The sequence below is a fragment of the Mycteria americana genome, chromosome Z (assembly GCF_035582795.1).
Source record: "Mycteria americana isolate JAX WOST 10 ecotype Jacksonville Zoo and Gardens chromosome Z, USCA_MyAme_1.0, whole genome shotgun sequence".
NCBI lineage: Eukaryota > Metazoa > Chordata > Aves > Ciconiiformes > Ciconiidae > Mycteria > Mycteria americana.
Genome location: NC_134396.1, coordinates 63,710,946 through 63,723,009, shown reverse-complemented (window position 1 = coordinate 63,723,009; position 12,064 = coordinate 63,710,946). Strand labels below are relative to the sequence as shown.

At 52.8% G+C, this 12,064-nt stretch overlaps 1 protein-coding gene across 1 annotated transcript; it reads left to right on the top strand.

The window, feature by feature from the left end:
• Positions 1 to 3,240: 3,240 nt before the first annotated feature.
• LOC142421986 (tudor domain-containing protein 7-like) lies at positions 3,241 to 10,434 on the top strand. Its single transcript, XM_075527280.1, has 3 exons — positions 3,241 to 3,399; positions 8,623 to 8,764; positions 10,178 to 10,434. The coding sequence occupies exons 1-3, from the start codon at positions 3,280 to 3,282 to the stop codon at positions 10,417 to 10,419; spliced, it is 504 nt and encodes a 167-aa protein (XP_075383395.1). The 5' UTR covers positions 3,241 to 3,279; the 3' UTR covers positions 10,420 to 10,434.
• The last annotated feature ends 1,630 nt before the right edge of the window (positions 10,435 to 12,064 follow it).

Below are 12,064 nucleotides of genomic sequence, written 5' to 3'. Positions count from 1 at the left end.
GGAGATGCTGAACCTTACCTGGGGTGTGCCTGCAAAAGGCTCCCAATGGTGACTCCCACCAAGACTTGATGACAGCCTCCTTCTGCCATAACCATGACAGCCTCCAGAGACCTGCTTCCTCTCAGAGTCCAGTGTTCTCTGACCAAGCTTTTTTAGATACTCCACACATGGAGGGTCCAATGTTTAATACAAAGTTTACTCATTTGAGGCTATTTGCATTTACCAGGGTTTTCCATTTAGTAGGGTGATACAGCAATCACAGTGTAAATACACACTACATTTTGCCAACTATTACATTTCCAATATACTGTGGAATCACAATATAGTTGTGAATCTCATTACTGCTCTCTAGAATATGCTTATTGTCACAACACTGGCTGTCCCTAATTGCCAGGAAGTGATATGTGGGTTGCAGCCAGCTCAAGCCTGGAGCTCTCTGTTTAGAGGTCCTTTCTTCATTGTTTTTGACATTTTTATACTTACTGTTGGGATAAGCCACATACACACTCCCTGTGTTGGTCTGCTTGAGTTTATTGCCATGGAGTTTGCAATGTGAAGTCTGTGTCCCATCTCTTCCCACTTCGTGCCTGTACTCGTCTATGCTTCTTGCTGTAACTTCTCAAGGCCTTCAGTATCATGCCAGGCCTGTATTTCGCTCACTACATCATTGTGCTAGTGCTGCAAATACCTCATTTGACATAGAACAAGTGCTTCCAACTATTCTCTTTACAAAATTATGGTCACACTGGACAAAGATAAGGAAAAATAAAACAAATAGGCATATCAACTTTATAAATTTAGCTGTCACAGCTAAAACAAGTAAAACGAAGTTGCAGGCAGGCCAAGAAAAGTTCGCACAGAGCAAGCTTCACAGCCCCCAGCCTAAGGCTTTGTAAACTCAGTACAGAATTGAGCCATTACTTGTTTTGTTAAGTGCGTCGCATAACTCATATAAACCACAAAACTATTATACTTGCTAACTTACTATGATAAGGTGTAGAGCCAAGCTGAGAACTCGTGCAGCTAAAGAGACCTGTCTAACAGGCACCATGGTGGGGAGCATATTTCTTCCCTCCTCACCCTCTGGGTCTGGCACAGTGAGCTGTACATGCATGAAACTTGAAGGTACAACCACTGCAGAGTGAGGTTCTTCTGGTAGGACATGTAGCTCAGCTCCTTGGGCTTGCCTCGGTGCTTGTGGTGCTTGCGCTGCTCCAGCTCTTAGTCATCGGCGGAGTCACAGCAGGCAACGTCCCCTGCTGAGAGAATGACAGGGCTCTACAGAAAATTGTAAAACAATAAGCTAAATACCTGTTATAGTTACTTGCATTAAAAAAACCCCAAACAAACATATATTGATTGTGGAGTCATAGGGTCATAGCATTAAACAGATCTAATGCATACACAAGCTATGTTATTTTAACAATAAGTATACCCCTAAAACTAGTTAGGGGTATACTGTTCTGCTTACAGCCTGCATTTCTTTAAGTCAGGGAGAGACAGTTACACAACTGTTCCTCACACTTAGCTGATTCAGCCAGTCTGTCTGAAACAAAGGCATCCTCTGGTTCCCTCTGGTATTGAAATGAGCTTGGCTTCTTTTGCAACAGTTGTGGTCAATCACTCCATTATTGTCCCCTAAGCCTCAAGGACATGGAGCCTCTCCTTAACTCCTCAGAGCATGCTTCCCCTGCATGGGGGGGGGGGGGGGGGGGGGGGGCAAAGGATCCTGGATATACCTATTATACCAGGATCCTGGAACTGGTCACAGCCCTGTGACTGCAGTGGGAACTGAGAGCCTCTTTGGAGCCCACCAGATACTAGCAACTCTCCTGAAGCTCGCTATCCTGATGAACATGAGGGAGATACAACCTGGACAGCCAGGCCACTGCTGAGGACATGCAGCTGCTTCTTTATGAGTTGCACCAAGCAGCTCCTCCATGAGCTTATCAGCTTTGCCCAGTCGTCATGCAGCATGGATGCCTACAACCACGTGCGGCTGCCATGCTCTTGGCAAGCATGAAGGAAGACCCTTGGCCTCACTGAGCCTGGCAGCTGCCACAGCAGTGGTCACACCTGCAGCGCCAGCCCCAAGTCCATCCTGGACCAGTAGCCCTCAGGTCCCTGGGCACAAGGAGCTTCCCAGCACTTCATACACCATCACCCATGAGGTCCCTGCAGCATCATTGTCTCCCCAGCAGCTGTGGGGAGGCTCTGATGATGGAGCATGTCCCACATGTCCATGTGTCCAGCTGGAGCCCTGGCAGTGTCAGTAGGGTGTCCTCCCCACATTCCTCCTGATGAAGGAGACCAGCTGGAGCTGCTCTAGCTGCTCCCCCACTGCCCCTGGAAGGAGATGGAGCCATAAGGGAGGCCAAGGGAGGACATGGTTGGTTGCTGTGCCAGGGGATGCAGCGAAACTTGCTCCACTCCTGGCAGGAGCAGGCAGTGCTTGCCTGGAGTCCCCAGCTACCCAGGAGGAGAAGGGCAAGCAGGTTCAAGGCTTGTTCTGACCATGGCAAGAGGTGGCTGTGACTCCAGCACTGGGAGGGAGTGTGGAATCAAAGCCATAGTGCCAGCGAGATGGTCAGAAACAAGAGACAGGACCAGGCAGAGGACCCAAAGGAAAGGGCAGAGGAGGAGGTCAGGACACTGGCAAGTCACGAAAAAGCCAAAGAGGCTTTGAAAATTGTGAGAAAAGCCAGCAAGTCCTAATGCTGCAGAAGGACTACAGCAAGAGCACCTGAAGGAACAAAGACAGAAACTACTAATCTGGAAGAAATGGTGCCCAAAGCAAGGCCAGAAGGTGGGAGTAAGGGAACACACTGATGGGTGTTGGATACTCAGGGCATGGGGTCAGGGACAGAATACACAGAGAGGAAAAAGGAAAGCGTGAAGGAGTACCCATTGCCTTGTTTCCGCAGACAGTGAGGGGTCTGTGTCTTGCACACCAAAAACTTCTTTCTCATGTGCTCCTCAAAATGTCTATGGATAGGAATTGGCCTGAACTAGGTGTCTGCAGGGTGCAGCGCAACTCTACCCTTATCTGTCCAGTCAGGACTTTCTCTCTCTCTATAAATTTAATGCGACTTGGTCCTAAAGTCCAAACAAAATTTAGGGAAAGATAGGAAAAGAATGTGTTTCTTAAATGTGAAATAATTGTTTTCTGTTTCTTCTGGGCATGTCTACACAGTTATGGTAGTGAAGCCCTGGGCATGGAGCAGAAGCTTAACACTTTCACTACCTGTTCTCAATGCTTTGCTGTAAGATGACCACGAGATGGAGAGTAACCCGGGCAGACTGCTGAGGATGCTTGCAGCATGCAAACCTGAACAGCTGAGAGGCAGTTTAGGAAGCTGCTCCCGGACATTTCAGCTCCTGGACATTTCTCAGCTGTTGGTGAGTGAGACACAGAGCTGGGAAGGCTGCCTTCAGCCTGGTCTGAACCATGGTCTGGTGGCTGGGATAGTGAGGAGTAGGCAGGGACAGCTTCATGAGCTGTCTTGCTCTACTGATCTCTGGGAACACATCTGTTTGTGCAAGTCCCCGGCTTATGCAGCATGGGCTTGCTGCAGACCGAGCCTAACACAGGGAGCAAATACAGACAGTTACTTGCCTACAATCGTTTGGTTAAACTCAGTACGTTTCTTAGCCCTGTGCAGGCAGCTGAAGAGCAGGGGAAACTTGGGGGAGATCTCACCATGTTGGGTAATATCGAGCACTTATTACACAGGTGGCTCTGTATTTGCCTGCAACTTTAAAAGGCTTGCACTTTCTCATTAAACACACAAAAGAATCAATAAATGCATGAAGGTTAAGGTAGGGTTTGGTTTGCAAACGCTGCTGCTGGCCCTCTGCCAGTCTAAGCAGGTGAATGGACGTGCTCACCCAGGGCGCAGTCTCTTGCAGGCTTGCATATCCGGGACTGCAAGACAAAAACCCAGACCAAACGAGTTTCACAACACTGACCTTATGTACCTTGGTAATCAGGTACACCACCAGTACCAGGTCCGATAGGAAGTTTCTGCTGTGGGAAAGGCACTCGACACAGCTGTGGGAGCAGCTTCTTCTCCCAGCCCCCCAAGTCCACGTGGCTGTAGTTCATTGGAGTGCACAGGACTAAAACCTGCACCTACAGCAGCGCAGGTATCCAAAACTACTGTCAGTGACAGTGCAGTGCTAGCTGCCTCATTTCCCTTAATGCTGCAGCGTTCATTAGATCCCCTGACTTTCTCAGCATGGGGTGATAGGCAGACAGACGCAGGAGAAGAGGACTTTGAATGCTTTTTACCATAGAAGCTTTAATACCAAGTTGAGACTTAGGCATTTGTCCAACACATGACATCCCCATGACACTGTGTAGGTCCAAAGGAGATAAAAACTTCCTGGGTCTTTTTCTTCTAGGAGGTGACCACTACCTCCTCTCGCTCTTTGGGGGCATCCTGTGAAGCTCTGTTCACCAGCTGCTAAGTCTCTAAAAGAATGAGGGGAGGATCCAAATGCCCAGTGTGGCTGATACCCATTGCAGGTGTTCAATGTGTGCTCCTCCTCCTGGGTACAGTAATGCTGTGGCCCGTAGTGGAGCTGGGCGTGCTGTGAAGGTAGCTGTGGTACAGGTTGTTCCAGGATCAGTGGATGAAACACCCTGGACCCACAAGGGCAGGAATTGCTGGGGTAAGGAACCACGCACGTGTAAACACACGTATAGGCAGTGCTGTCTGTATAGATGTGTGGGTGTGCAAATATACAGGCACACACAGAGAGACATGGTCAGGTTAGTAAAAAGCGTTGTGTGTGCATAAAACAAAACAGTTCAAGGAACGGTGGAGAATAGGACTTAATGCTGTGCCTCCTTGCTCGGCACCTGAGTTGGGCCATCGTGAACTTGGGTGCAGGAAGGCAGAGACAGTGTTAGTGTTCGTGCGTAGACTGCAACGTGTGGCACGGTGTCTGCAATGTGCTGAGCGTTGGGATTTCTCTTCCTTTTGGACTTGGTGTGTTGCCCAGGGAGATTTCCCCTAACAAAGGGAAATGGTGAGGGGGGGCTGCTTCTGCAGGGAGCAGCACAGACTAACTTTACATGGCGTCCCGCATAGCGGTACTGCGGTTGCCGGCAGGTGCCTGGTGCTGCCGCCATTTGGAGAGAGCACTGGGCAGGTAGGCGAGTGGCAGTTGCTCTCCTTTGTGTGCTTGGAGGTGAGGGACTCTCCTGTTGTGTCTGAGCTAGAGAGGCTTGAGGAGAGCGAGGTCACCTTATCCCGAACCACTGACTCTGCTTGTGTTGCACGTCAGTTGCTGGGGGGTGAAGATGCGGTGTTTCAAGCGCACGAGCGTGCTCAGCGTTAGGACGCGACCCTGCGCGCAGCACGCGCTTGGAGAGCAGGGTTGGTCCTGGGCTGTGCGAGAGCTCCGTCCGGCTTTGGTCCGCGACCGTGGCGGGGAGTTTTCTCTGGCGAGACTGCCCCTGCAGACGCAGATGAGTGAGCGTCTGCGAGAAGAACACCTGCCCAGGAGCGCAGAGCCCGCCCGGCAGCACTTGTGCCTGGAGCTCCTTAGTGTTTCACGAGTGTAGCTGGCTGAGTGTGTGCCCTGGAGAAGGCCTGAGTGTGTGCACACCTGTGAGCTGAGGCGGGTGGGAGAGCTTTAGGTAGCTCTGGCACCCGCGTTGAAACCTCCTTCTGGGCTGCCCAGGCTTCCCGGGCGGGAGCCCTTGCTGCCAGGTTTCTGCCACCATTTTTGTGAGAGGGAGCTGCTATTTTGTTCAGTGTTGCAACCCCTTCTTCCTTTGTACCAAGAAGTGTTCAGATATAAAAATATATACATTTATATACAATGCATACAATAGAAGTATATGTGTAAAGGAGTGTATTAATATGCATTTTTATTTATACAGATACATTAATTATATGTATTTATAGAGGTATATAAATTAAATATTTATAACTGTAAAAGCATAGGTATAAAGTGGATAAACCAGTCTTTATTAAGAGCTAATGGAATGAATAATTAAATGTGAAGAAAATGTAATTAAATAAAAGCAAAAGGTAGGCTCAGGTCCTCCACTTTGCATGGCTGCAGAAAAAGCATTGACCTGTCAGGAGGGCACCTAAGACGTGGCATGGAGAAGTTGGGACGTGCCCAAGGGCTATGAACCTCTCTGAGTTGGCCATCAAGCAGGCCTCGGCACAAACCCTGTCATGTGCCAAGAAGAGACCCGTCCTGTGAGCCAGACTGAGATGGCCCCATGCCCGGGCAGAGCCCCATGGGATGGTCATGCAGCACGTATCACTGGGGCAGGCTTTGGGCATTGCATGGCCCTATCAAGACATGGGCAACACAGTCTGCAAAAATGGAATGCCAGAACAAAATTCCAGTGTCAGAAGAACACGTACTTGGGGACAGTGAGGAAAAGACCTGAAGAGGATCCCGAAAAAGACCACATGTGCTTCCTTCTCCTTAGGTTGATGCCACAGATAAAAGCTGGAAGACTGAGCATGCAATCAAGACTGTCCTTTTAGACAATGATTACTGCAAGGCTTCAAGGCACAGACTGCAGCTCTGTGCCATTAAGGACCAGAGCTCCTGCAGAAAGAGCAAGTGGATCAGTATGAGTGCTGGGGTGTTGCAGAGCTTTTCAGCTCAGACCATGATTATTTTCGGGCCCAGAGGAGTAGGATGGTGGTTATAAAAGGGCTGGTGGGGCTTCTAGTTTTGAATAACAGGGATGATACTCTGTGTTTTGCTGGGAGTCTCATGGTACGTATGACCGTGGGGGATCTGACAGATGCAGAACTGCTGAGCAGGGCAAAAGGGCTGCATGGCAGACTAGTGTGGTCTGTACTGAGGAGGGTCATGCCACGCTGCATCCCTTCATCTGAGGATGTACTAGATGTTCATGCACCCATCATCTTCCTATCTGAGGGGATTTTTAGGCAAACAACAGTCTTAGATATCCCGAGGCCTGTTCCCATCCATCCGTTGAAACACATGCTGAAGGAGCGTGTCCTGGGCAGATACTGAGCAGGGCTGGTGAATGCAGTTGTGCACTGGCATGGGCTGGTCACAGCCTGGGACTGCTTCTGCATGTTTTGTGCACGTCTGTGAAGCACGGAGAGAGGCAGAAGAGGGGATTCTTTGCCCCCCACATGCTGTGTACGTGCTGCGTGCCTGCTTGCATTTAAGCACAGGCAAGGCTACCCATCCAAGCTCTGACACTGCTGGTACGCTTTTTGGCATAGGTGTTGACTGCACAGCAGGTACGCTGTCTGATTTCTAAGAAGGAGCTCCTCGGATGGGAGAGCTGTCCCACAGAAGGAGAGCACCTCCCTCCAATGGCTGCATGTTTGAGCCAGCCCGGTGCAGATGCTGGGTGTGCAGTGGAGGAGGAAGAGGAGGGGAAAGACAAGCCGGGGTGCACTGCTGGAGGCCAAGAGTATTGCCTTGTTCCTAGTGTTGTCATCCCTTGCCCATATTTCCCTGGGGTGTTTGGGTCAGCCTGAGGGACCGAGGAGAGCTCTTGAGCAGGCTGTTGCTGCTTAGCAATCGCTTGCTTTTTCTGTCTTGGCACTGGGTTTTTCTGCGTTGGTTGCCCTGCCTCCCTTGTGAGAAAAGTTATTTTCTGGAGGTGCTTTTTGCTAAATTTCAGAGGTGCTGGCCAAGTCCCTGAGTTTCTCCTGTGCTTAAATTGTCAACCCCTGTGCTTGTCGGGGGCGATGGTTATGAGGGTGGTGGTGCTGTGCATGAGGGCCCCTTTTTCAGGCTGTACCACCACCACAGAGCATGGCTGAGACCCATGGAGAGAGCTCCTGAGACTACAGACTCCCATTTTTCACTCAGGAGTTTTTGGATGCCTGTCTGTGTCCTTGTGGAGCCATGGAGAAATACTCATCCAGCTGCCTTTGCAGGCTGTTAGCAGTTGAATGGCCCAAAAGTTTGGCCTTGCATCTACTCTGTGAGGCAAAGTGCATGCTAGGCATGTGGTTCGGGGGCTTGCTGAAGCGGGGTTCCTGCATCCTTTCAAGGGATGGCCTGTGGCAGCATTGCTCAGACATGGCAAGGGGAGGTCGAGGCAAGAAGATGTTAAGGAGGCCAGGGAGGTGGCCATGGGCTTGCCCAAGGCTGGGCTGTTGTTGGGGGCCAGCCCGGTGCCTGCACGGCGATCTGTGCAGCCAGGATGGCTGTGCTGTTTCTTTTGTAAGTGGAGCAAAGGCAGCCCGGCTCTGTAGGGCCAGAGTAGTGCCAGAGCACCTGGCGAGCCTTGGCAGGAGGAGCAAAGGCAGGCTGGAAGCCTATGGTTTCCCACTGTTGTAAAGCGAGATGGTCAGCCTGTAGGATGGGAGTAAGAAACCAGGCTGTTTCTCGGTGGGGCCCAACCTAATGTGGGAAGGTGATGGAGAGGCTGTGGCTGTCTGCTGATTTCTGAGGTGCACTGCAAAAGGAGAGAGAGGTCTCCAAGGTCTGTGTCTGCTGCTGAAGCCTTTGGTGAACTGCTTGGTGAACTGCTTGCAGGCCCGCATGACCCAGCAGTTACAGGCGTGGAAATGGTTGCACGTCCTGAGGGCTGTGGATGAGCTTGGACCTCACTGACTGTTTTCCCCCCTGTCCCCTTCCTACTCCAACAAGGTCATTTGCCATGCTGTTGCTTGCAGCGAGACTGTGCCAATTGCTCAACTGGTGGCCCGGCAGAGGAGTTCCAAGAGGAAAGTGGGACGGCAAGTGAACTGCCAGATGAGGCTGAAGAACACGTCTCCAGTCACGTTAGCAGGTAAGCCCCAGGCAGCTGTGGAGGGCCGGCCTTTGTAAAAGAACTGTACAGCTGCTGCAGCAATAGTCTTGGCTGTGAGGGTGTGTCACTAATGGCCACGAGTTGCGTGGTCCCGGTGAAGAGTTCCTGCGAGCGGGGAGTGTTGTTGAGAAGGGTGCTTGTGCTTGCAAGCCATGGTTGGTGAGAAAGCCCTTCTCAAGTGCAGACATGAGATGTGAATGATCTTGAAAGAAGAATTCTCAGAGGACGCTTGGCTTTACTTCCACCTGCCTGTGAGAAACGTGGTTGAGACGTGGGCGAGAAGTGTGGCAATGAGCCTGCTCGTTCTTTGAGGCTGGGCTTGGGCCATTGTGGAGTGGCAGGGATGAGCCATGCCCTTGCAGTGAGAAGGAGCCCATGCAGCGTCTTCTGTGGCTGTTTCAGCAGCTCCTGTTGCTGCTGCAAGCGTCCTGGTGCACGACATTGCTGATGCCCAGGGGTGGCTCTTTGTACCTCTGTGCCTTTTGCGTGAGCTGCTGCAGCAGTGTTTTCCCGGAGCCGGTGGGTCAGCTTTCCCTCACTGCTGTGCTGTTGTTGTGTTGCTGTCAGTGGGGTATCCCAGGATGAGGCCCAGGCAAGGCCCATCTGCTTGCAAGTTGGCGGCTTGGAGCAAGAGTGGGTCTCGTAGTTTGTTTGTATTCCCCTGTTCTTGCCTGTAACGAAGGGTTTGCTGCTTCTTGCTCTCCTGCGACCACGCCAACACTCTACCCTCTAGTTGGGAAGCTGAACTGGTGCCTCATATCCCACTTAAACGACAGTGATCGTAAATGGACGTTGGTTCACTGTCTGGCGCGGCGATACCCCTCGGAAGAATCTAAGCCCGCCAAAATTGGTGTGCTACAGCCAGCAAGTAAACAGCGAAGTGACTGAGAGCTCGTTTATCCCAGAGTGGCCCGAAGGCCAGCGTGGCGTGTTCCTCCGCAGGTGTTACTTGGTAACGTCTGCTGTGTGGTGGGAGTTTGGGAGGAGGGTGCTTGGAAGCCAGGGTAGAGAAGAAGAAACCCTTTGGGTGGTGGTGCAGGAGGTGGCCGAGCAGGTGGAGTTAGGCTGCATGTGCTACACCTCTGGGAGCTGCTGCTGCCGCTGGGTGGTAAAGGGCAGCCTGACCTTGGCTTTTCTGAGATTGGAAGGAGAGACGGGTCTCCTGTTTCTTTCCCTGCTGCGGCGCGGCGGTGGAGATTGTGGTTTGTGAGTCGTTGGGCGTGAGCCACGATGCTGTAGCAAAGAGACCCACGACTGCGGCTGAGAGCATGCTTCTTAACTGTCTTTTGGAAACGTAGGGGCTCCCTGGAGGGAGTTATCTGCTGTGGTTGAAGTCTCTTTGGGTTGGGTGGAGGAGGGCGCTACTCACGGCTACGTCTGCAAACTCTTTAGGAAAGCCCAAAGGAACTTTGCGACAGCCCAGGCCTTTGAGCATGCCAGAAGAAGGCAGCAAGAGGGCTGTTCCTCGCCCGCCACGAGGCAGAGGAGTGGCATGTGGAGTGGTGAAAGCCAGTGTGGAGAGTGCCCGCTCTGCCTTGCCTCCAGCCGCTGGGAGTGGACCATCTAAAGAAATGCCCATGCAGAGGCACGTCACTGTGGTAAACAGGTCAGTGTGTGCACGTGTGTGTGCGTGAGCAAGGTGAAATGAAGTGTGGTGGACCCTTGGATGCTGCCATGTCAGCAGTGCGTTTTGGGACGTGGGAGTCCAGGCTCCCGCCCTTGCAGAAGGTGAGGTTTGATTGTGGGTCGGTACCCAGGAGGGAGACGGGTGGCCCTTTGCCTTTTCGCATGCTGCCGCAGCTACCCTGTGCTCTTGGCCCGCTCCCAGGTCTTCTGGGGAGAAGCGTGGCCAAAGGTGTCACACCAAAGGTGTGTGGGGATGTCGCTGTTTCCCAGGCCCAGGAGGGAGCTGTTGTGGCCAGCATGACAGAAAGCAGAAGGAGGTTTGTGTGGAGGTGAGAGGCGATGCTGTGTGTTCAGGGTCACGGTTGTGTGCAGGTGGCTGCTCTTTACCTCTTGCCTGACTTCTCCGTTGCAGCGTTAGTGTTTGTGGCCCTTCTTGGCGTGCTCGGAGCCAGCAGCTGCCCGACGGCGTTTGGGTGAACTGAGATGAGGGCTGGAGCTGCAGTTTTGCTGGGTTAGCAGTACATGCTGGTTTTCAGCCCCCTTTGAGCCTCTCTAATCCAGGTGGCTTACCCAACTGCTGCCCCATCATTTCTCTTTCTGTGTTGTTTTCGTCCGCCCTGGGCCATCAGCTGATGGTGGCGAGAAAGTGTTTGCTGTTTGCTCATTGTGGCTGTGCTAAGTCCGCTGGAGCTGCGCTAAGTCCGCTGGAGCTGTGATTGTGGTGGTAATCCTCTGCAGGTCACCAGGATGGGTTGGAAGTCAGCCTTGCATTGAATGGAAATGGCAGCAGTGTGCCGCTTCCCCGGCGACGTAGCTGTGAAGGGCACGGAGCAGAGCGACAGCTTAATCCTGCCTGCTCTTTCTGGAAGACCCACAGATAGCAGGCACGTCCTGCCCCTGTCGCCTGCGTGAGTCCCGTGTGCGCCAGGGGTCTGGGTGCCAAAGGGGAAGATGAGGATGCGCTCAGGGCACTCGTGAGAGCAGCAGCCGCTTCAGCTTTTGTGCCTGACTTTGTGGCATTTTACTGACGGCTGATAGCAGTGCCTCGTAACCTTCCTGCTGCTCCGCAAAGGGCCCTTCGCTACGGCAGTGCTCTGCTGGTCATGCTTTTTGGGAAGTTCCGCAGCGTGCTGGTTCTGGTGGGGTGGGCAGGTGCCCCGTGGAGGGGGAGGCAGCCTTGGGACTGCCAGGTGGATCTGCTTGGGCTTTCCTCTGGGGCAGGGCTCCTCTCGAGGGCAGGAGTCGCTCCTTGTGTCCATGGGCAGCTGGCCTGTGGCTGTAGCAGCAGCTGTTTGGACGTGCCCAGGCAGAAATGTGGAGGAGTTAAGAGGCAGGTGGTGATGGCGGCAGGAGCCAGAGGCTGTGAAGCTGAGGTGGGCAGGAGGAGAGCAGTGGCAGGAGCAGCGAGGAAGCCGGAGGAGCTGGCAGCGGCCGTGTGAGGAGTGGAGGGTTTGGAGGCAGAGGCGAGGGAAGAGAGACGTGCTGCGTGCGGCAGGTGAGGGGGGTGAGGCCGGGGCCCCAGCAGGAGCGGGGAGACTCGAGATGGGCCTCTCTGTCTGTGCCACAGCTCCTAACGACATGAGTGTGGACTGAACTAACCCCTGTTGTTCTGCTCCTGAGTGCGCTGGGTGGAGCTGCAGCGGAGAAACATGT

Coding starts and splice junctions, on each gene's coding strand:
- LOC142421986 (XM_075527280.1), top strand. CDS start 3,280: ATGGAGAGTAACCCGGGCAGACTGCTGAGGATGCTTGCAGCATGCAAA. Junction 3,400..8,622: donor TGGACATTTCTCAGCTGTTG/GTGAGTGAGACA, acceptor TACTCCAACAAG/GTCATTTGCCATGCTGTTGC. Junction 8,765..10,177: donor GTCTCCAGTCACGTTAGCAG/GTAAGCCCCAGG, acceptor CAAACTCTTTAG/GAAAGCCCAAAGGAACTTTG.